The following is a 24,973-nucleotide window of genomic DNA, read 5'->3' as shown; positions in this document are numbered from 1 at the left end:
CAGAAAAGGAGAAATGCCAGAAAAGAATTAGCATGGAACATATGCCACAAATTAAATAGCAAAGCTGGCTGGTCACCTTGTCAAACATCAGGATAAGGAGACTTATATGTAAAAAAAAAATGAGGTTTTTAATAAACAGAATTAAGCTCTTTGAAATATTAGGTCTTTGGCAGGTAAATTGTTCCTGATCAATGATTTTATTAAAAAAACACAAGCTAGTTTTTAAGTGAAACTTGGTTAGGGCACAATAACAATGCAGCAGTTCTTAGTGAGGCAACCCCTCCTAACTTTAGTTCCATGAGTCACATAAGACTGTATAAGAAGAGAGGAGGAGTTGCCATTTTGATTAAGGACAGTCTCCAGTACAAAAAGATATCCTTTGGGAAAGTTTGATTCCTTTGAATACTCTTCGGCTCAAATCCTTGCGTCGGACAACAATTGCAAATATCTACAGACCCCCAAAATACAATGCAAAGTTTTTTGATGAGTTTGCCAAACTACTGTCTATTGTGTGCATTGATTTTGACTGTGTTGTTTTAGTGAGGGATTTTAATATTCATGTTGATAATCTTCAAGATGGAAATGAGAAAGAACTTCTTCTCATTCTGGATAACTTTGGGCTTTCTCAGCATGTAACAGATCCAACACATAATAGATCAAAATATATACACAGTACATTACACTGAGATGCACACACAGCTCTGCTTTTACAGCCGAATCCCATGAGCCACTGAGAAGGCTGCAGAAGGTGACAGTTTGTGGTTTCAGGGATTGTGTCCTGCTGACACATTTCCCTGAAGTGACATTGTGCAGCTTCCAAGAGCAAGTACGGCATAAACAAACAAATAAGATAAATGAGTTGATTAGTGTGCTTCAGAGATGCTTGGTGGGGGTGTTTTTATGCAGATCAGCGTTGTCCCTTATTCAAGTCTTCATGCTAATTTAGGCTTACCCGCTCACTTTTCTTTGCTGCTGAACTCATCTTGCTCTCAGAAATAAATAAATATGTATAGCCCCAAATTCTCAGTTAATCCTTAATATGTATTACATGTTAGAATTCATTAATGTGTGTATCCAGTCATAGCTTAACTCGTAAAGGTCCATTTTTGCCCATCCACTTTAAGAAACACATCATTCATACTATTTGTGTTTGTGTGTTATGATAGCAAGCACAACACAAACCTCTATAAGTTAATGTGCTGATATATTGGACATACTACATGCAGATGGAATGAATGTTTCCCACTACACACTTGTGACATAATCATGGCACAGTGAGTGGTATGGGTGAGTTTGTATTAACAGCAGTATGTTGAATGTCCCACACTGATAAGAGCAGTTAATTTTTTTGACACAGGGTGACAGTTGTTTAAACTCAGATTCTGAAAGTTTTCCATTACAAAATTTATATGGAAGGAAATACTGCTCAGGAAAAGCAGTTTTTATTTTTCAGCAATAACGAAGTGCACGCACTATCAAACTTGAGCTTGGATACCCTAATTTTATTAAACAAACTAGCAAACATTGTCCACCATCAAACAAGTGTGCATTTGACTATTCAATTGCTTTTAGACTAAATTATGCAAAGTTGTATCAGAAAACTGTCAGCAAATACAGACACTTACAGTCATACAATACGATACCATCATGGAGGTCTCTGATCATCCCCGATTCATTCTGCAGCACGAGTCTCTACAATATAATGAAACTGAATTTGCTTCTGCTGATATAGATTTAAATTCCACCAGCAGTAGCTGACTAAACAGATAAAAAAGAAAAAAAAGAAAAAATTATTTCATTGCAGAGTTGGCAACATCATATACAGGTTTAAAACAAAGAACACCTCGGTATTACTGCCAAAACCTGCAGGAGGACTTTATGAGGGTATGTAAGAACGGGAACATGAACGTGAACACGCAAGGACCTGAGGCCTGAAGGTGGATCAGCCTGTAGAGCACCTCATTTGGGGTATTGATAATGAAGCTGGAGAGAGAGCTGCCTAACACGTCGGCCCAAAATTTCCACTGGGTGTTTACCTGGGTTGAGTTCTGGTGACTGTGAAGGCCACAGCGTACGACTGACATCATTTCTATACTCAGTGACCCTCACAAGCCCTGATGGAATGGAGCATAGTCATCCTTGAAGAAAACACTCCCACCAGGATAGAAATGTTTCACTGTAGCATAAAAATGATCACTCAGAACACTTAAACCAAAGCAAACCATAGTAGCAAAATGCTGGCATAATAGAACAACCGAACGCTGTAGAAGTCAAGCAATCAGCTTTTTCCTTTCACTGCTCACCCATCTGTTTTTTTTTTTTTTTTTTGGTTTGTTTTTTTGAAGCTGTACAGAGAAAAACACAGTTGGACATCTGTGACAGGTGCAAAATTTCACACAAGTTGTTACAAGTTTCCATTTACAGTGATAAAGGTGTACTTTTGTGTTTGCACCTTTTGACATATCATGTTGCTTATTAGTCCTTGGAGACCTGGAACACTATAAAACCTCTCACTGGGTGACTGACAGACTTCACCCTTCAGGCTTTCAGGTAAGAACCCCATCCTCCAGCACCGCTACACGCTCCATGACTCATATGCATAGTGATTTAGGTTACAATAATGTTAACCGGCATACAATGTAAAAAAAAATAAAATAAAAAAACTGCAAGAGCTTGGATACCCTAATTTTATTAAACAAACTAACAAACATTGTCCACTTAAAAATTAATAAATTTGCCTGTGCAGACAAGTAAAATCTCTTTTACGAAACAGTTATGATTAGAATTACAAGAAGTAACAGCTATTTATAAAGTATTGTTTATTTAATATATCATATTTTTTACGTTACCTACATTAGATGTGTGAATTTAATTGATGGTTTTGTGTTTGAAAAATGTTGAAAAATTCCGTGAAATAATAATTTTAAAAAGCTCCCTAAAATGATAGATTCTTTTTAACAGTATTACAGTGGTAATTTGAAACATTCATAGTTGTTCTCAGCATTTTTATTTTTTTTTTACAGGTCTGTTGCAGCAATGTTGGTCTTCTCTTGGTCTGTTGTGGCTCTGCTGCTGGTGTCCTCTTCCTGGGCCAAGGTAGAAATCCTGAAACTACCATATACCACAGACATGGCATAAGAGCCAACATGCAGGGCCAAGACATACTGTAGGCCAAGGTTAAAACTAGGTTAAAACTACAGCTAATATATCGAGGACAAATTCCAGATTAAAAAAAAAAAAAGAAATAAGAAAATTTAAATTGTGAATGTAAATTTTTTTTAAAAAAACATAGAGAATAGAAAATCTAAATAAATCTTTAAAAGGAAAATATCACATTGTCAGATTACATTACAAACTTTGTTTGAAAATGAAAAGCCATAAACTGACTTCAAAATGTTGAAGGTTGAAATTTAAATTGATAGAGGTTCAAGAGTCTATATCACTACAAATAAAAACATACACATATATTTAAAATAACATTTAGTTTAATCTAAACCACTGCTTGTAGGCGAAAGGAAACAGAGCTCCAATGTTCAATATGAAATTCAAAGTCATTATTGTTGTTGCCGTTCACACCCTAAGGACAGAGTTCTATTGGTTCATTTTTCATTTATTGCAAAAATGTACATTTTGAAAAGGCCTTGTGTGTTCTTATACTGTCACCTTTGAAGGTTGTGGACAATTCCACTGTCAACGAAAAGAAAATTAATTTCAGAAGTGAGATTTTTGTGTAAAACCTGACATTTTGTCAAGCATCATTGTAAAACAAAAAATAAAAATCAATTCAAGGTAAACTGAAAAAAATACCATAAAGAAATATTTTACATTTTACCACAAAAAATAATTTTTAATCATTAAATGATTATTTAATATAAGTTTCAATGTTTTAAGCTTTGGGATTCCATAGAAAGACACTAGAATTCCAAAGTCTTTTCCTTGCAAATTAAGATTTCACTACGCTTCAATACATCATCACATGCAGAGATTCTATAACATTTTCTTTCTTCTCTTTTTCATGGTGCTGTGGCTGAGTGCAGGAAGGTAGGAAAGAAATGGACACTGCTCTTTATCAAACTTTAATGTTTTGAATAGAAGCTGGCCAATAGTACAGCAGAATGATTATAAATGTATTGTTGTATACTTAATGATGATTGCATTATCACAGCTAAGTTGCACTGCATTTCGTGCATTTGCAGAGGCTGTTATTCTGATGCCCACTGAGCTCATATGTTCAAAGTGATGATCTGCACAGTTAATACAATACTATACATTATGTGCTATGCAGAGGTTGCTACTATTGAGGACACATCCAGGGAGCTTTCTGTTGGTGAGCTGCTGGAGAGAGCCAACAGAGACCGCGGTAAGTGAGTTATCTGTTGTAGAGCACACATATTGGCCTACATTTTTGATTATCCATTTCAAATCAGCCACTAAATTTGCTGCAGCAGCGGTGGTTTTACAGCACCTTCAGTAGAATTTGATGATGTTGTGACTTTTCACACTGATAAGAAGAAAAGCTTTAATTTGGCAGCTTCAGGTCCACAGGTGGTCATTGTCACCTCTGACTTTAAACAAGCTATTTGTAACCTGCTATGTATTTTGAACTCACTGACTTGTCTTGCAGTTCCTGACTTTGATGAGCCCCCACTGATCGGAGGAGACATTGCCATCAGTTCAGATGCTGACAGAAACGCTGACCCCTGCACCTCGTCATGGTGCTTGTGGCTAAAGAATGCTGATGGAAATGTCTACATCCCCTACTACATCCAGAACCACTACTGTAAGCATCAACTAACTGTTCACTCACTAAACCAGTGAGTTCCCAACCTGTCTGGCTTGGAGCCCCCTCTATAAGCTGCACCCAAGCCCTGACGTCGCCGTAATTCGCTGGCTTCATGCTGTCATTTGCGAGCATTTCACCACAAATAACACAATTCTGTCTTGTCCTTTAATAAAACCATATTTAAGGTAACTCTCGAGGTATAGCCGGAGTTTTTAGGTACTGATGAATCCCCCCCCCCCCCAGACCCCAGGTTGGGAACTACTGCACTAAACAGACCAACAGCACATGTCGCATTTACCGATAAAGCTTGTGCTTAAATCTTTCAAAGGAATGATCTCACTCAACAGGAGAGCTTTGGTACTACATGATTTGCTGGCATTACTTTGTATCTAATGAACAGCAGCTTGGCAAGACCCAAATCGCACACATCTCCTGCATCATTCGGAATTGCCAACTCCATCACTTCAGCCACATGTCACGCTTTGCGGATTGTGACCCTGCTCACCATTGCCTCATTGCTGAGACTCCTGCCAGTTGGACATGTCCCAGAGGGTGTCCACATTTCACTAGGTTGAGGCAGATCGATTGGCACTGCTAGAGGGCCAGCGCTTGCCGGGAATCGGTCTAGGAGGTTGCCGAAATGGACCATCTGCCATACAGATGAACAGTCATCGATGTGGCAAAGTGCTCTGTGCATGTTCCCCAGTCTGACCTGATATTATAAGTAGTTAAACTACTTAACACTATATTACATATTTGAAATGGATTCCTCCTTGGACAAAATTGCACTTACAAGTTACCACATTGGTATTGACACAATACTAGGTGTTTTTTTCTTTTAATTTATTTAATGCTCCAACTTGTGATGTAGTACCTTTTCTGACTATATGTCTCAACTTCTAAACTTGAGCTTTTGTTGATGTTGCTGCTTATCCACCTCAATAGGCAAGACATTATAAACTGCAGTGAACCAAGTATCACCTGCTCAGCCACTCCAATCACAAGAACGTATCCAAGAGGACAATGATTCAGGTCTTTAGAAATGACAAGGATCCAATGTGGACTTTTACCTGATGCATTTTAAATAAATTCAAATGCATGTGATGTATATAATTACACCACTTCAGTGAAAAAACTAAAAAATCTTTCTCACACCTGTCTATTCAGATTCTTTATTTGAGTCAAAGTAAAGAAAGTGAGTCCAAATACTCCACTACCAACATGCAACCAAAACCTTACACAACTTGGCAACAGAGGGAAGAAAGAACTTCCCTTTTCCAGATAGAAACCTCCAACAGAACCAGGCTCGGGGAGGTCAAGCATCTGCCTCAGCTGTTTGGGGTGATAGTAAAAGGAGAGAGAACATGAGAGCAGACAGAAAACAAATAGAATGTATGAGAACAGTAAACACTGTCAGTATTTTACTATCAAACCACATTTGCATTTTATTGTTGCAATGTTTAAAGGTTGTACTGAATTTGACTGTTGGGTGGCCTTTTTCAACAGCATCACTGTATCTATAAAATCCTATGATATACAATCACTATGTCTGTAGACTAGCTCATTGACACTGTAGTTTAAGAACACATGGTTGCAATGGTGTTTTAAAAAAGTTCAACTTTCTACATATGTCTTTGCAGCTTCCAGGGAAGTAGCCATCATTGTTCGTGGACTGGAGTCTTTCTCTGCAGTTTCCTGCATCCGTTTCAGACCCTACCAGAATGGCGATCATGAATGGCTGAGCATCGAGTCCAGGAATGGGTAAGACTTTTAGGTTTTATGTTCTTATCCTAAAAATGTACACCTTCAACCAGTCTTGTTCCTCAGTGCGATAAAATATGTCTTGAGATTGTAAATTGCCTGTTGTAGCTTTGATGCATCACAATCCTCCAGTTTGTTCATTTAGAATGATGAACAACTACCGAAGGTCTTTGCTTTTAGATAACTGTATTACCCAAGGTTGAACAACAAATAGTTTAGGGATCAGTACTAATACAACAGATAGAAAACACAGAGGAGTCTTTTTGAATGACAGATATGATAGAAAACATCTAATTCAATGCATTCTTGGTTGTTGTGCTGGGATTGTGAAGCAGCCCCTCCTATTTACAACTGTTCAAGTTAACAGCTTATGAGATCTCTACATATTGCTGTATGTTCCTGTGTTCACAGCTGCTACTCCTACGTGGGTCGTCAGAATAATGGTGCTCAGACAGTGTCTCTGAGCCGTCAAGGCTGTCTGTACCATAGCACCGTCCAGCATGAGCTGCTCCATGCCCTCGGCTTCAACCATGAACAGACCCGCTCCGACAGGGACAACTACATCTGGGTTTACTGGGAGAACATCATTGACGGTTAGACATTTTCACCAACTATTTACTGACCTGTTTAGCCTTAAAAGTGTTACATTGCTGTCCATCTGGCTGTTACATTAAGCAAAAGTCCAGTTTTAAACAAAAAGAGTAAAAATACGTATATTAACCTTTTGTGACACCACCCATAGGTTTCCTGAAGAGCAGTTTTAGGCTCAGTGTAATGACTCCAGCTGTCACTGTTGCTGCCGCAAAACTGAAAGGAGTGGCAGTGACTTTAGCTTCACACTGTCCATACTGCTAACAGTGGGGTGAAATGCCTTAGTTTAAAAGATTTTTAGGACAAGAGGCTGTCTCATGGACAAAATGAGAATTTTCAGAAATATCTTCATTATTCCTGCTATAATGAAGACCAGGCTCAATAGATGGTGTAATAAAGTGACATTTATTAACTTCAAAAAGTGAATTTGATCAGAATTCGACAGTCTATATAACTCTATGATTTTAAGTGCATATTTTCTCTCACCTCTGCAGATATGAAGTACAACTTCAATATTATTAATACTCTGAACCAGGGAACTCCTTATGACTACAACTCTGTCATGCAATATGAGAAGTAAGGTCTTTTACTTTATTCAATACATTTTCATTTATCTTTCATCTTCCTTGTCACTGCATGTAAGGACTTGCCACCAGTGTGTGATTACTGCGTGAGTTTCCACAGTTTCTTTTCAGGTTTCTGACTACTTTTACATGAAAGCTGTATGCCTCAACAGTTCATGAGCTACTACTGCTACAGTTACTTGGCAGGACTAGAGGCTCAGTCAGAATGTGCCAGTTGAGTTCAGGAAATTTCACCAACTGTACATACAGAGTGTTTAACAGCGACATCTCAACCAATGTAAATCTCCTTTTAAATATCATTACATCACACATAAAAGAAGAAGAATGAGGGGTGGTTTCTATGCTAGTGGTCAAATCCAAGCTAATCTCGGATTGTGGTATTTGTGATTCTCCAGGTATGCCTTCTCCAAGAACAACCTTCCCACCATGTTACCCATTCCTAACAGCAATGTACCTTTTGGCCAGGCCACCCAAATGAGCCAGAACGACATTATTAGGTTGAACAGACTCTACAACTGCTGTAAGTATGCCATAGCAGTCTTACAAAAAATGTTACAGAACCTGCTCTGACTGCAAAGTAAGTTCATTTCAGACACCACAAACTGTGTCTCAGAGAAATTTAAGCAGGTCTTTACATTTCCATATTGTCCTTGAGGAGTTCCCTGCTTCCAGCTCTTACAGTGTTAGTGACGGGGTTTAAAATCTACAGAAATATATTCTAAAGTTCAGGCAACGACAATATGAAGCTTTAGCAGCCTGAGTTAGAAAAAACAGGCAGGAACTCTCTGCAGCTCAGCTAGATGCACCAAAGAGGAACAACAGTATCAGTGATGTCTGGATGGATCAACAAAACACTGCTGTTTGTTTCCTGCTTTAATGATTTTCTCTGATGCATCAGATAATTTCTAAACAACTGACTGCATATGAAAATGAATGAACCCTCCATAACATCGCTCCTGGTTTCCTGAAGAGAGGTTTTGTAAGTGCGTTGCTCCTGGTCACTACAAGAATTTGAAAACAGGTGGCGTTCACCCACAGTACAGTTGTCGTAAATGGAAAAATTAGCTACAGACACCAGAAACATTTTTGTACCAGGCTGTAAACATGTTTATTTCTGCTGTGAAGTGAGCTTTGTTTCAGAAGAAACTTTAACAACTTTAAAGAGGTTCCCTTACTGACATGCATTTCCTCTGCAGAAAGAGCACCTGTGACCTTCGATCTGTCCCCCCAATGGCTTCACAGCATGTCCAGGAAGGATATGTAGATTTCATGCAGGTGGCATTTTGAGTTGCAGACCTTATTAAAGCATTAAAAGCTGATTGCTGTCTGACTGTTTAATAAAATGGCAAACAATAAAGACAGCTGCTTTCAAATATCATCTAATTTTATTTTTAACATAAAAATAGATTACATGTAATTTTACTGAGTAAGAAAATATCAAAAAATAATTAACAAAATAATCTGCTTGTTCATTTTATCACGGAAAACTTGATGAGAAGCTCTGTATCACATTCATATTTGTAAAGTATTAAACTGCACCTCAGAGACTGGAAATGCATCCTGTGCTGACACACACTGAGCACTATGATGAAAGAATGGGTAAAAGTTGTTCTGCTCAGGGTTGATGACAGTAGAGTGGGTACAGTGATTTACTCCTGGTGTCCTGGGCCTAAACACAGGACTCCTGGCTTTCCAGTGGACGCAAACTGCATCATATCCAACACCGAGGACAATAAAGATAGTAGCAGTAAAGGTAGGCTATTGCTCCATTTGGTCCACTAGTCTATTAAAGACTTTAAGGGATGTTCTGGCTTGGGCAGACCTTGGCTCTGCAACAACACATTTCCCCTTAATAGCACCAGAGAAGCCAGATGGAGGGAGGAGACAGCAGAACAGGCATTCTTTTAGGAGAATGGTATGCAGAACAAGCCGAACGACAAGTATGCTGTCATTATGAACGACTGTGTGTTGTTTCAAATAACCTTGACGTTGAGCAGACAGCTAACTTTGTGGAACAGCAACACCACCCAATCCACACAACTCAGCAAGACAAGGCAAGTTTATCTGTATAGCACAATTCAAGGTGCTTTACAATATCAACGAAATACATTCAGAAAATTGATTTTAAAAATAATTTAAAATTTTAAATCATACAAATAAAACATAAAAGTAGACATTAAGATCATAAAAGTGCATTAAAAGACAATAAAATAGACTGAGCATCTAAGAGAAAGCTGCAGTAAACAATATGGTTTTCAGAGCTGATTTAGACGAGCCAACAGCGCTCAGACACCCTTGACTGGTTTAATCGAGAACCTCTTTTAAATGCATCCAGTATTTTTTTTTCAAAATATATGTTGTTGTTTTTTTTTTTGTTTTTTTTTTTAAACAAATTGTTACATGCAGGTTTAAAAAAGGGCAAAATTGCTGGACATTTATTAATGTTTCTTTTGACTTTATTCACTCACAGACAAATAAGTTTTTTAAAGGTCAGCTTCAGAGCACCCCAGAATCATTCACTGTGAGGGGGAGCACAGAACCCTAAAATCTTCTAATCACTTGTGGATCCAAACTAAAAATCATAAAACACTGATTGCACCTAACAGCTAGAGACACACTGACTTTAATAATGTTTATATATGAACTGTAGATGTATATATGAATTGAAGATGCCAGCTTGGCATCTGGAAAACTGGGATGGACATATCTTTCTGTTTTATAATGATTAATTGAGACAATCATTTTCAAACTAACTGTTAGTGTGGTGCAGCTCTAGTTCCATGCCATTTTGTTTTCTTGGTTTCCTTATTTAGTGTCAAATCTTGGTATTAACCTCCAGCCCATTAGGGGTCCTCTTTGAGTTTTATTTAGCGCATGCTAATTCCTTCCTGGTTTCCTTGTCTTGGTTAGCCTTCTTGTTGTATACCTCCAGTCTATTAGGGGTCCTTCTCGGGTTTAGTGTTTGCAGTTATGCCAATTCTGTTATCAAACATTCTGTTTTTGTAATAAATATACTGTATTGAAATTCTGTCGCCATGTTTTTTTTTCTGATTTGCACAGCCTCATGAAACAGTCACTCTAAGTTCCACTGCATAGACTGTATGAGCATGTGACAAAACTCTTGAAGAAACATCCCCTAAATAAAGAGGTTCTGCAACTGGTGGTGGTGCTTTCAATAACCAGAGAACTTTTCTACAGGGAACAAAATCATCGTATACCTGGTCCTCTGCTGTTGAGTGCAATAAACTGAGATGCAATCAAAAAGTAAACGCAGTTGACACCCACAGCCTTGTCATGCCCAGACAATATGTACGAATTTAGCACCACAGGGGGACACAACTCGTATATACACACGTGGACAAAATTGTTGGTACCCCTCGGTTAATGAAGCGAAAAACCCACAATGGTCCCAGAAATAATTTGAATCTGACAAAAGTAATAAAAATTCTATGAAAATTAACCAATGAATATCAGACATTGCTTTTGAACCGTTGAAGCTTTTTGTCCTCAAAGGGGGGCCTGGCAGAAGAAATTTGAGAACCACTGGAATAGTCCAATGTTTTCCTCTTAGCCATTCTTGTGTGTTTTTAGCTGTGTGTTTTGGCTCATTATCCTGTTGCATGACCTGCGCCTGAGACCAAGCTTTCTGACACTGGGCAGCACATTTGTCTCTAGAATACCTTGATAGTCACTGTTACGTGTGGCTGGCTGCTGTGTCTCTCCTTGCTCTCTCTGATCTCCCTCCTCCCTTTATCTGTGTAATTGCAGCACACCTGAGTGCTGTTAGCACTTAGGGAGGAGGAGGATATTTAGGGAGGCAGGAGAGAGCAGCAGTCAAAGCAGAGATTGGAGCACCTCCCAGCCACACGTCCTCCTGGACAAACGCGTGAGGGGTTTGGTTGTGTTTATAAACTTTCCTTTTGTGATTAACATTGTGTTCTTTTTGCTTCAGGTACTTTGGCTATTCCCTCCCCACGCATGTTTAGATTGTTGGGTTTTGTTGTTTTAGTTTGGTTGTAGTTGCTGGTAGTCCTATTTTCGCTGTTTTCTTTTGTAGTATTAATTTGTGGTTAGGAATTTTAGTACGGGGTGGTGACTGGGCCGAGAGCCCATTGCAGGGTTAGCCACGTTCACCACCCCTCTTTTGTTTCTTTTGGCCAGCAGCTACAGCCCTTTAACTTTCACCATTGTTTTCATCTTACTTGATTCACGTTAGTTGAATTAATTGTTAATAAAGTTGGGTTTTTTTCCCCATTCTCACTTAACCTGCTGTGTCTGTCTAGTTTATATGTTGCCGGTCTCTTTGTTTATTCGAGCCTTGTCAACTTTAAAGAGGCCGTAACAGTCATGAGATTTCGTTGTACCCTGCACAGATTCAAGACACCCTGTGCCAGATGCAGCAAAGCAGCCCCAGAACATAATAGAGCCTCCTCCATGTTTCACAGTAGGGACAGTGTTCTTTTCTTGATATGCTTCATTTTTGCGTCTGTGAACATAGAGCTGATGTGCCTTGCCCGAAAGTTCCAGTTTTGTTTCATCTGTCCATAGGACATTCTCCCAGATGCTTTTTGGCTTGTCAACATGCAATTTGGCAAATTCCAGTCTGGCTTTTTTATGATTTGTTTTCAACAATGGTGTCCTCCTTGGTCGTCTCCCATGAAGTCCACTTTGGCTCAAACAATGGATGGTGCGATGTGACACTGATGTACTTTGACCTTGGAGTTCACCTTTAATATCTTTAGAGGTTGTTCTGAGCTCTTTTGTTACCATTTGGAACAAAACTGCTTGGAGATGGTCTTATAGCCTTTACCTTTAACATGCTTGTCTATAATTTTCTTTCTAATCTCCTGAGACAACTCTCTCCTTTGCTTCCTCTGGTCCATGTTTAGTGTGGTACACACCATGTCACCAAACAGCACAGTGACTACTTGTAAACCTATAAATAGGCCGACTGGCTGATTACAAGTTTGTAGACACCTGTGATGCTAATTAGAGGACACACCTTGATTGAACATATCCCTGTGGTCACATTATTTTCAGTCTTTTCTAGGGGTACCATCATTTTTGTCCAGGCCTGTTTCATGAGTTTATTTTTTAGAATAATTCTGTTGAACCACGGTTGAAAAGCAATGTCTGATTTTCATTGGTTAATTTTCATAGATTTTTTTTATTTATTATTACTTTTGTCAGATTCAAATTATTTCTGTGATCATTGTGGGTTTTTCTTTCATTAACGGAGGGGTACCAACAATTTTGTCCATGTGTATAGGACATACTATACTTTGTTTTTCCTCCATACTGCACATTGAAGTCAACAAATAAAAACTGTTCTTGAAGTTATATTTAGAATCACTTTACCTTCAGTGCCCAAGCTTTAGTGTGTGTATATATTCAGACATCCACTGACTGTTTTTAAATATAATTTCAACTGGACATTTGAAAGGTTGCATTGCATGTAAAACTACTGGCTTTCATGATGAGGTCTGCATCAAAAAAATGTCTCTCTACCAACTTTTCCCTTTGGAAAAAAATGTAAAATAGAAACTCTTAGTTCACATCAGCAGGCAATTTAAAAACGGTGTCCTCCTAATGAAAGTTTGGGCACATATAGACATAATTTGTGTATAAACGTAATGTAAAATGTGACTGGTAGGCCAAATATTTTTCTACATTTTAGCTGATAGGTAGCTTTTGATACATTACCATTCAGAAGTTTGGAGTCACTTAGAAATGTCGTTATTTTTTAAAGTGTAGCAGCAATGGTATTACATTGGTGGCCAATCACTGAGTGGGGCCGGGCATTTAAGCTGCGGCCCTTCCCCTGTTTCTTCCTCTGCTTCCATTTGCGTCATTTCAGTGTGCAGGTCTGTCTGCGACAGGTGTGGCTGCTCCTCCTGTGTCTTATTGGTATGGTTTCCCTGATCGTATGCTTAGGGCATCTGCTTTGCGTTGCAGAGCGACTGGTCCCCAGTTGGTGCGCCGCTAGTTTGCGTGTGCGCGCGTCACTCATTCCTGGCTGTATGTGTTCTCTCTCTCTCTGTTTTTCTGTATGCTATTACCTAGCTCACACTCATGTGGTCACAGGTAACGTGCCGAGCTGCATGGGCTCTCTTCCTCCCTCCTTGTGCGTACTCGCCGTCACTGACAGGCTCGGGTAATTGCGCCGCTGCCGACGTCACGGTCAGTTACTGGGACTGCTGCTTCTTTGTCTCCTCCCGCTGTTTTGTCTCCACGGTTTTGACGCCGCTGCAGTATCTCCGGCTGCTGGTCTTCTGCCATTGTCCGCTCCTTGTTAATTGGTTGCTGGTGCATTGTATGCACCCCAGAAATGGAGTTTAATTTTAATTGTATGATTGAGGAATTTAAATAGTTTTGATTTGGGTTTTGTTTATTGGTTGATGTTTCTGTTTATTTTGTTCTGATTGGGGCATTTAGTGTTTTGTATGATTTGTATGATCTGAACCCGCCTCTTTTTGTATATTTTGTTTTTGTTAGTATATTCTATTGTATTAATTGCTTGTGTTCTCCCAATAATTTCTTTTCCTTTTCAGTTGCTGAAGGCCGGTGGTGGTGTTCCCCTCCTTTTTATGTGCCGTGCTCCTTTGGGAATTGGTTTATTACGAGTGTGTGTCACATATGCCTGGGTGTTTTTGCATTATCTGGGGGGGGGGGGGGGGATTTCCCTAACCTTCGCTAATCCCTGTCCACCTGGTAAGCTCAGCAACTGATTAGATTTATTTAGTTTCGTTTACCCTAGTGTGAAGTGTCTTAAGAGTACATTTGTAGAAAATTGTTTAAAAATAAAATGTTTTATTTTGGGATCTATGTCTCGTGCCTCCTGAGTAAACGAACCTGTGTGCCTCCAGTCTGGGAGAGGGAGAATTCGCTGGGTGAAATTCCCAGAGCGTTGTCCGGCACCTGATCTCCTTTTGAGATCACCAAATGTATATTATGCTTTTGTCGTCGCACCACAAAAAAAGCTACTTTTTCAATGAAGTTAACATTAAATGAATCAGAAATACAGTCCAGACATAATAAATGTGGTAAACGATTTTTCTAGCTTTAAACGGATGATTCTTAATGGAATATCTACATAGGGATACAGAAGCCCATTTCCAGCAACCATCCCTCCTGTGTTCTAATGCTACATTGTGTTAGCTAAATGTATTGAAAGGCTAATTGATTAGAAAACCCTTGTGCAATTACGCATGAATAAGTGTGAGATTTCATGGAAAACATGAAATTGTCTGGGTAACCCCAAACTTTTGAACGATAGTGTATGCTAAAATGCATCATCTGAGTTTCTGGATGATCTGTAGGTGTCACATTAAGATTACTAGAATCTAAATGTCTTTTCAGTTGAATGTTTTATTTGATAAATCAGAAGTTCATATATTTTTTTAAACTTCATAATTTGTTAAACTCCAGCAGATCAACCAGAGCAGAACTGTGTAGTACCTTTTTAGGAGAAGTGCTCTTGGGCAGTCAATTTTCTCATTTCGTGCATACCAAACCTGTAATACTATGCCAAGTGCAATTTGTGAACAACCACATCTCACCTCGTTTACTAAACATCTCAAAGCATGGCTATTGGAAAATCAGGTCTGATCATAACACTGTGTAGATTTGTTGGCCCGTTGATGGGGCTTGTTCTTGAGGACTCTGTAATTTGTTTTAAATGTGTAGATATGGGCTTTGTGCAATACAATCATGTGTAATAGAGTTAAAGGATCATGAGGGACTGTGATAATGGGATATGTGCAATAGTGATTAAAAGAAATGTGCAATTATATGAAATAGTGTCACAGGGATACATGTAGTGGACGCTTACGTTATAGTGACAGAGGGATAAGTGTAGTATAGCAATGTGCAAAAATGATAGAGGGATATGTGCAATATAATCATGTGTAAATGTTAAGTACTGCTTGGTTGCTTCCCTTGGTCCTCCAGCTTTTGTCTGTTATGTGTACTGTGTTATTGCCTGTTGCTTTTTTTGTATGTCTTTGTTCAGTTATGGTATTATTTGTAATTTCTTTATTTTTGGTCTGCTAATTGGACACAAGATGGAAATTAGCCGTACGGCTACAATCTCTTGTATTTCTCGTCTGTCTCATATTATTTATGAACTGTCCCTTTTTTAAAAAAATTAAATTAAATTAACCATGAATCGTGGTGAAAAGGAGCTGACACTACAGATAAAACAGACTTTTCTTTCTGGGTGCATGTTTTTATCATATTCAGGAGTCAATTTATTCATCTCAACACAGATGATTTATGTGTGTCATGATATGTTGCTGGCTGATTCCTTTAAGCCAATGCAGGCATTCATTTATTCCCAGCATTAATGTCAGTCTAATCTGATCTGTTGATCTCCATCAATTTTCGGCAGCTTCAAGTCTGTCCTCCACTTTGTCAGCAGTCAGATTTTGCTGGCAGGCTCTCAAAGCAGCTATCAGGTCCTTTGTCTCGGCCTCAGCTCCTTTACTGTTCCTCCACTCTTTCAGCAGCTCCACTGCCGTCTCCTCTAGGTCCGTAGGATGCCTCTTGGAGATAGATTCAAGCTTGACATCAGTCAGGCCTAGTTTGCGGCCCAGTTTACGCCAATTCCTTCCCAGATTCTCTGCAATCACCTCCGCTGCAATGTCCAGTTTGGCTGAGGGAGGAGAAGAAGGTTAGAGAAAAGTATTTTACAGCCACAAATGGCATCTGTCAGCTGTTGTTTCCTAACACCTACATAATAAACTTGAAAGTACAAAATGCCCTGTTCTTCTTTGGAGTAGCTCCATTCTTACCTATGTGTAATTAAGTTTTGTCCTATTATGATGAAGAACATATGCACATCAGTGAATGACCAGATATTATGATGCTCAAATGAGTCAAATAATGTTTAGACTTTTCCTCTGACATCAGTTCGTTGCTAGCCAAAGCTCTTCCTTTGAGTTCAGCGAAAACTATGCTCATGTAACTAAGATTTATCATTCAACAACTACTCATCTACACCATATAATTGTTGGTCTTTGGGTATGTTTTTAACCAGGAGGTAGCATACTGCATTTAGAGCAGATAATGGTAATTGCAGTAAACAGCGATACAGTGACCATATAATTGTTACTTAATTCTTTAAGTAGAAATGCAACATTTCTCTGGCACCAGTCTTTAAAAACCAAGATTTATTATTTTCATCGAACATCTTTCATCACAACAACATGTTAGAGCTTATGGAAGCAGTCTTGTTTATTTGTTAGATGGCCATGGGTAAACAGCCTGAAAACAGCTAACAACTACACTACCATTCAAAAGTTTAGGGTCACCCAGACAATTTCATTTTTTCCATGAAAACTCACACTTTTATTCATGTGCTAACATGATTGCACAAGGGTTTTCTAATTATCAATTAGCCTTTCAACACAATTAGCTAACACAATGTACCATTAGAACACAGGAGTGATGGTTGCTGGAAATGTTCCTCTGTACCCTTATGTAGATATTCCATTAAAAATCAGCCATTTCCAGCTAGAATAGTCATTTACCACATTAACAATGTCTAGACTGGATTTGTGATTCATTTAATGTTATCTTCATTGGAAAAAAAAACAGCTTTTCTTTCAAAAATAAGGACATTTCTAAGTGACTCCAAATTTTGAACGGTAGTGTACATCTACAGTTTTCAGCAGAAACACTTCTGGTTAAGTTACTCTGAAGGTACCCATTAGTGAGCTGCACCCTGTGAAGGTGAAATATCAACCATATTACTCCCAGTGCAGTCACTACTTAGGCACCTCATAACTGGGCGAACCCAGTGTGTACATGCCAGTACATGTTCAGACCGTCTGGTTGCCCAGTGCAGCTCATCAGCTAATGATAATCACAGACTAGTCAGATGCAGTCCAAAGTCAGGACTGCAATTATTCCCACAGTGAATTCTAAATTAGATACCAATAATGGTGAACAGACCCGCTGATTTATTTACAGAGCGGCATCACATCTGTCAAAGTAAAGTGTCGGTACAAAATCCCTTTCTGTGGCTTGGAGGAGCTTTTTCAAGTCTGAGAAAATGCCCCTGACGATGTCACCAGGATTATCTTGGCACAGGCCTGGAGATACAGTTTAAGAACAGAAAACCTGCATCATCAACTGAGCTCACGCAGTTTGAAAGACATGGTGATTTATCGTGAAGGCAGGGTCTAAAGAGACACATTAACTCTGTGATGGCCGTGCCTACAGCCACACAAAAGGTTGCAGCATTCACTACCCACAAACATCACTGTCATATGTTTAGTTATTTTGAGTTGCAGTCACTTAAATCATAACACAGTTGTTTAAAATTGATTTATTAGCATGCACATTTAGTTTATATATTTCATCATTTTGCAATTTGTTTGTAGTAATTCATTTCTCCTTTGTTTGAGTTACCTGGCTGCCACATGGCATTTCTGGCTTGGACGAACAAAAGATGGGGCTGAGGGCGGAGCAGAGCTTTATGCTGGAGGCCCTCTCATGGACTAAACCAAGAGCTTTTACATCATGGGGGGGGATCAGGGTTTTGTTTAGTTAGTTTTATTTATTGTGCATGTAGTTTCCCCCTGTGTGTTAAATGTGGTCTGATCCATCACTATATATGTTGCCCCGGTGTCTCATTCTGGCAGGTCTGTTATTTGAATTGGTGTTTAGGTTCTGTCAGTCTTATTTTCAGTAGAGTTATATTTTGTTGACCTCTTTTAAGGGCCCTACAGCTGTGATTTAATTACCTTTAGTCATTTCTTTTGTAAAAGTTACTTTTGGAAAATAAATCCTTCTTTTTTTGAACTTTAAACCTGTGTTAGTTTGTGCTTGACTGCTTGGCCCACCACAAACTCTGACATGTACATGTAATGAAAACATGTAATTTTAAACCTGCTGGTAGGTTTTATAATTATAAAACCTGCCAGCAGGTTTAAAATTTCATGTTTTCTTAGACAAACTGATCAAAATGACACCTTTTACAAGAGCTGGAAACTGTAAAAACAGAAAGAATTGTTGGATTTTCAACTTTCCAATAGTCTTTGAATGTATCATGTAAAACAGTGATGTTTCATCAAAAACACTTTTTTACTAAAAAATGTAAGAACAGATCCAATAATAAACAAAACAAAATGAAAAATCAATGAAGGAAATAAAACATACTGAGTGAACAAAAGGAATGTGGCACAGCTCATAAACAGTGTAAAGAGCAACCAGGTGTTGGTGAAACATCTGTGTACAGCTGATGTGTACAGTACTGTGAAACAGAGTTTGTAGAGGCTGGAAACATGTAAAAAGCTTGACATCTGCAGCATGTGGAGCCTATTTTGCTTTCAAATTCCTCTGGGTAGTTGTAAAACTGTAGGATTGATTGGCTGATTTCTTTATTTTCATGTCATGCACACAAGCGTGTCCACCCCTGGTTTACAAGACACCAATATACTAGCATTACAGCAATACATCCAAAACACACATTCTGCTGCTCAGTTCTCAAACAAAACAAGGTGCCTTTTATCCCAGGTCTGGCAAAGAAATTCTGTTATGAAAAAGGTTCCCCTTCTAAAAGATAACTCTAGTTTTTCATGGTCATCTAACCAAAAGAAATCAAAATAAACAGAAGATATCTTACTGAAAAGTACCTCCCTGATATCTTTGTATACAGGACAGTAAAACATAAAATGAACCTCATTCTCAATTTCACCTTAATTACACAGCAAACAAAGTCTGTTCCTCTCTGGAGTAGCATTAAACCTCCCAGTCTCTAAAGCTAATGGTAAAGTTCCTGAGCCTAACTGTGCACACAGGGATCTCTGTGTTTTGCTTAAATTATACTTCACATAAGGTTCCAAACTGTATCTGTCCTTTATAAGACAATAAGTTTGGAATTTGGGTTTATACCAAATATCAACGGACCATTTTTCTTGAAACCTAAGAAATATATTACTCCTCATCTCCTGAATATGATGAGTAGTTCAAATGAAATAAAGATTGTAGCTCATTTGCCCAGGGGGGAAGTTCCTGATGCCGGTGTTCCAGTTTAACTGGCGACCAGGTTAACTGGCGATAGTTGCCATCTCCAGATGTTTAGTCCGCAGATTCGTCACAATCAGACCTGGCTGAGTGTCAAATAAAGATACTAGATAAAGAAGACCTTGCTGAAAAAAATCGGCATCACTACTTGATTAAATCTATATCCATCTACAGACAGTAAAAAGAAATGTGCTATTCAAAATAGAAAACACGTATTTTTCAGGAATGGTGAGAGGATTCGAAACCACGTTATCCAGCGGTAAAATTACAAGACCACCGTTTTACTCATTGTGCTACCGATCAGTCCTATAAACATCCCGCTTCATCTACATAGATCTTTGTCATTCTGCCAAGTGTTAAACACCTGGTGATTGTTCAGGAAACACACCCATGTCAACTGGGGATAGTCACAACTTAACACAGGCTGCCTGGTTAATAGCGAGCCACAAAACGAATCAATGTCTCACCAAGAAAACATGAAAGCACGTCCACTGTTGTGTGTTAGTTTGAGTTCAGTGGAACAGATCCAAAGCAGAACTTCAAGTTTAACTCGGGTTTGCTCACAAAAACACACTCAGACCCTCAGCAGCCCCCCACCCCATCATCATAACAACACGCAGCAGAACATTAGCTGGATCTGATTAAATACATTGGAACAAACTGAGACCACACTGTCAAAACTAGTCACTCAGAAAACAATAAAAACACGTTCAGTCATCCAAGACCTAACCCGACATGTTAACCGCTAGGGTTAATGACAGATCTATGTGGATGAAGCGGGATGTTTCTAGGACTGATCGGTGGCATGATTAGTGAGACTGTGGTCTCGTAATTTTACCGCTAAATAACGTGGTTTCGAATCCTCTCGCCGTTCTTGAAAAATACGTGTTTTTTTTGTAGGTGATATTTACATGGTTATATACTTCATCAAATAGTGATGCCGATGTTTTTCGGCGAGGTCTTCTTTATCTAGTATCTTATTTCACGCACAGCCAGGTCTGATCGTGACGAATCTGCGGAATAAACATCTGGAGACGGAAACTATCGCCAGTTAACCTGATCGCCAGTTAAACTGTAACACCGGAGGTCTGTTGGATATGTTGATTTCAGCTTTTTCTCCATTTTCTTAAAGCACACAATCTAAGACGGTAAACGTTTGCTTTCATACGTGAAGCCAGTGTCCCTGAGCCGCCCCGCTGTCTTGGCCCTACCGTACCTCTCTCCGCCGGCTCCGGCTCGCTGCTGGCGGATCCAGACTCACTGTCGAAGCAGTTGAGTTTGTCAGCGAGATCAAGTCTCTGGATATCAGCGAGCAGCTTGGACAGATTCTCCGTGTTCTCGGCGGACAATTCGCCTCTCTGCATAAGAATCTGGAACAGCTGCAGTCCGCTGGTGATCTTTTCCAGCTCCCGTTTTCCGACATCCCGCACCAAGAACTTCAGGTTGTCCAGCTGATCGGCTGACAGCCGGTTGGAAATGTCCAGCAGGACAGCGTTAAACTGGCGAGAGCTCATGTCGACCACAGACCCGCCGCTCAGCCAGTCTGAACCAGGAAACAGTCCGCTTTTACTTTCACTTCCTCCTCGGCTCCGCACACGTCCTCACTGATTCAGGTCACAGCAGTTGAACCGGGTCAGACGCCCCCTGGTGGCAACAAGCAGGCAACCTTTAGGGGACGTTCCCAGAACGTTCAGGAAACGTTCAGGTCTACTGGCCTCTAATTTCTGGTAAGAGTACGCACTACCGTTTCAAAAATTTGAAGTCACTTAGAAATGTCCATTCTTCGCTCATCGGGTCCTGCTGATGTCCGCCTCGGAAAGATTTCGCTGTCTGCTCGCCGACTCCCCCGTCAAAATCATCCACATCAGTCACATGACCTTCGATTCTTCCTATCATTGTGAAGCAGAATTCACCAAGCGTTGGATTGTTCACCCACTATGTAACATGAGCTGGGCTCAGACCGTTGTGAGGACAGGTTAGTTTTACCCTACTGATGATGTGTTGTTGCAATAGTAAACATTTTTTCAACAAAGAAAATTTGTTGTTTTTTATTTGATGATGAGATTAAATGAATCAGAAATCCAATCTAGACATCTAGACAAATCCAATATAAGTCGAATGTTGTTAAATATCGATCGATTTTTGTGAAAAAAAAAAAGATTGTGTTTCACTAATGATTTTATTCAGACCACTCTTAAGCCTATTGGCCAATGGATGAGTAAAAATTTTGTAATCAAAATTAAGGAGTGTAACTGGCCTCAGGTTGTCAATAATTGTTTTATCCTTGGTTTTGGTGTTAAAGTAATTATACCTTGCTTCATTATTGTTAGTAATGTATTACCATTTAAACATTCTTTTAATGCTTCAAATAGTAATTCTCTAATATTAGCCCAGAAAAACTGCTAAAAGTGGTTTGTAAGTCCATCTTGACCTGGTGATTTCCCCAAAGCCATTTACATTACAGCTGTATCCATCTCTCCAATTTTTAATTGAAAGTCATATATCATTTTAAAGTCAAAGTCAATTTGAGGAAAAAATGGTTTTACTTTTTTAAAGAAATTTTTTGAGTTTGTCTCAGAAAAAGATGATGAATATAAATTTTGATAGAATCTAAATATTTCATCTGCTATTTCTTTTGGATTGGTCACAATTTTATTATCAACAACTGTTTTTCTCCCCATCTTCCATCCATTTTGCTCTGGATCATATATATATATATATATATATATATATATATATATATATATGCACCTCATGCTTTATTCAAATACAATTCATCTAATTTAGATTGTAACCTAATCAGTTCTTCTTTATTCCTATCAGATAACACATTCATTTTACAACACTCATTAATATCATTAATCAATTGTCTTTCAGATTCTTTTTGTTTCTTACATATTCTTTTACCACAATCAACTGAGTATTCTCTCACTTTATATTTCAAAAATTCCCATTTACTTCCATAAGAACCAATGTCATTGTCTGACTTAACTGAAGATAAGATTTTTCTCACCATGCTACAGTACTGCTCATCTTTTAAGACATTAGCGTTGAATTTCCAATATTTATGTCTAAATGTTCTTCCTGTTTCAGGTGTTAATGTGACAGTAATTACACAGTGATCAGTAGTAGGAGCTGCAGAGATTTCAGTCTGTGAAACATATTTTAAAATTTCTTGAGTTGTCAGCCACAGATCTATTCTTGATTTACAGCTTCGATTAGGCCTGATCCATGAAAATTGTCTTAAATTAGGATTATTACAAACATCAATTAGGGAATTATTTGTGCAAAATGTTTTTATGTTTTGATTGTATTTGTGGTCCACATATTTCGTAGGGAGTCTATCCAACCATTCATCAGGAACACAATTAAAATCTCCGCCCACTAAAATATTATCAGTTGGGTATTTTGTTTTAAATTCTCTTATATCAGAAATTTGTTCCAGCAAAATTTTGTTCTCAGATTCTCCATTATATCCATAGACATTTACGAGGATCCATGTAGTCCCCACAATATTCAAAACTGCAGTAATCCAGTGTCCTTCCATATCTCCTTTAGATTCGATGATGTTTTCTGGACAGTTATTCAAGTATATCGCTACTCCCACAGATCTGTTAGCTCTTTGGCTAAACAAAATTGTGTCTCCCCACTGATTGCTCCAAAATATAAAATCCTCTTTAGTAACACGAGTCTCTTGTAAAAAAAAAACAAAACAAAACAAAAAACCACGTTGTGCCTGTAGTCCTTTGCAAAATAAAAATATAGCCTTTCTCTTTGTACTGTCTTTAAGTCTCCTGGTATTTAACAAAATAAAAGAAAACTTTGAACATGTGAACATAATATTCAGTAACAATGACTCACTTCACTAACGGTGTGAGTTTGGATGAAGAAAGTAACTGTTATGTTGATCTCTCGAAAATAAACTCTGAGTCTCATTTGGCTCTATTAAGTAACCAGAACACACATTTACATATATTTTCATTTTCTATGGGAATATCTGGACACCTTCAATGAATCCCAAAGGACCACGAAAGTATGCTCTCTTCCCCTGATCTCTTGCTTCTTTTATCTTCAGCCACATCAGCTCCCGCGTTGCTCTGTCTTCTTTTGTTAAATCTTCTGCAAACCGAACACCAGCTTTTTTGCACATCTCACAGCCTTGTTGACAGCATCCAGATTCGTTTTTGCATTCACGTTTGACAAACTGAACGATGACCTTCCTCGTATGATTTTGCTCTTTTTTAATGATGCGATGAACGGTGTCCACCATGTCATCCACTGACAATGGCACTCCTGGCACAATTTTGGAGAGAAGAGAGATTACCGTTCCTCTGATGTTTTCATTTTCCATTTCTTTCAGCCCTTTGACATGCAGATTCCACCTTCTCTTGTACCTTTCTTGTTCATGGCATTTCTCAGTTAGCGTCTTCACTTTTTTCTGAAGTTTGCTGACCTGTTGTTCCAGCTCCACTGTTTTGTTCTAGTATTCGGTAATCTCCTGTCTCGTCACTGCTACCCGGCTGCAGTTTTCCTCCATTTTTCTGGTGAGCTCTTCCATGCATTTTTCCTGGATATCAAACCTGTCTGTGAGCATATTGACAGCTTCTAGTATTTTCTTATAGTACCAATGTCTCCTTGCTGTTCTTTTTCTTCCGCCGATTTATTATTTTTTTCAAGGCTTGCAGCTTGTCCGGTGTAGCTGGCGGTGCGCTTCTTTTGCTGTTCATGTTGATGGCCAGTTCACTTGACGTTGTTGCAGAGTAGTCATGATCCACATATCCACAAAAATAAGAGATAATTAGTCTCCTTTCTTTTAAAAGTCCTATACTTACTTTTTTGAGACTAAACTTCAGATTAAACAAACTATGAGGGACCATTTGAAGAATTCGGGAAAGTGTTGCTGCTCAGAGCACCATTTTGCCAGAAGCTCTAGCATCCTAAAAGGTATCACAGTACCACAATAACTTCCTCTAAATACCTTGGAGGCTTTTCTTTGTTGTTGTTGAAAATCTGGGGAACCTCACTTGTCCTAAAATCCATGTGAAAATGCTACGAGATGGCAGGTATAAATATTTATATAACATGTACAATCTCTAAAAGTGCATTTTATTTTGGAAAGCTTGTTTATTTTCAAACCTTGCCCTTGGTAACATTCTGTTATCATCTTTTTTTTACTTTTCTTAACTTCTTGTAACTACCAGGGTTTATTTTGGTTATGAAAATA

The 24,973-nt window shown here is 38.7% G+C and overlaps 2 protein-coding genes across 2 annotated transcripts; one reads left to right on the top strand and one right to left on the bottom strand.

Annotated features, from left to right (window-relative positions):
• The first annotated feature begins 4,200 nt into the window (after positions 1-4,200).
• On the top strand, positions 4,201-9,038 carry LOC111583527 (hatching enzyme 1.2-like). The gene is made up of 7 exons (XM_035958338.2): positions 4,201-4,360; positions 4,625-4,780; positions 6,424-6,544; positions 6,956-7,137; positions 7,630-7,711; positions 8,115-8,239; positions 8,916-9,038. Coding segments are annotated over exons 1-7 (801 nt in total). The 5' UTR covers positions 4,201-4,227; the 3' UTR covers positions 8,918-9,038.
• Positions 9,039-15,940: 6,902 nt separating this feature from the next.
• Positions 15,941-21,345, bottom strand: fadd (Fas (tnfrsf6)-associated via death domain). The gene is made up of 2 exons (XM_023292668.3): positions 20,966-21,345; positions 15,941-16,372 (listed from the first exon to the last, which is right to left on the bottom strand). The coding sequence occupies exons 1-2, from the start codon at positions 21,261-21,263 to the stop codon at positions 16,095-16,097; spliced, it is 576 nt and encodes a 191-aa protein (XP_023148436.1). The 5' UTR covers positions 21,264-21,345; the 3' UTR covers positions 15,941-16,094.
• Between the last annotated feature and the right edge of the window lie 3,628 nt (positions 21,346-24,973).

Source organism: Amphiprion ocellaris, chromosome 1 (assembly GCF_022539595.1).
Source record: "Amphiprion ocellaris isolate individual 3 ecotype Okinawa chromosome 1, ASM2253959v1, whole genome shotgun sequence".
NCBI classification, from domain to species: domain Eukaryota; kingdom Metazoa; phylum Chordata; class Actinopteri; family Pomacentridae; genus Amphiprion; species Amphiprion ocellaris.
This window is presented reverse-complemented; position numbering and strand designations above follow the sequence as displayed.

Coding starts and splice junctions, on each gene's coding strand:
- LOC111583527 (XM_035958338.2), top strand. CDS start 4,228: ATGTTCAAAGTGATGATCTGCACAGTTAATACAATACTATACATTATG. Junction 4,781..6,423: donor CTACATCCAGAACCACTACT/GTAAGCATCAAC, acceptor ATGTCTTTGCAG/CTTCCAGGGAAGTAGCCATC. Junction 7,138..7,629: donor CTGGGAGAACATCATTGACG/GTTAGACATTTT, acceptor TCACCTCTGCAG/ATATGAAGTACAACTTCAAT.
- fadd (XM_023292668.3), bottom strand. CDS start 21,263: ATGAGCTCTCGCCAGTTTAACGCTGTCCTGCTGGACATTTCCAACCGG. Junction 16,373..20,965: donor GCCGGAGCCGGCGGAGAGAG/GTACGGTAGGGC, acceptor CTCCTCCCTCAG/CCAAACTGGACATTGCAGCG.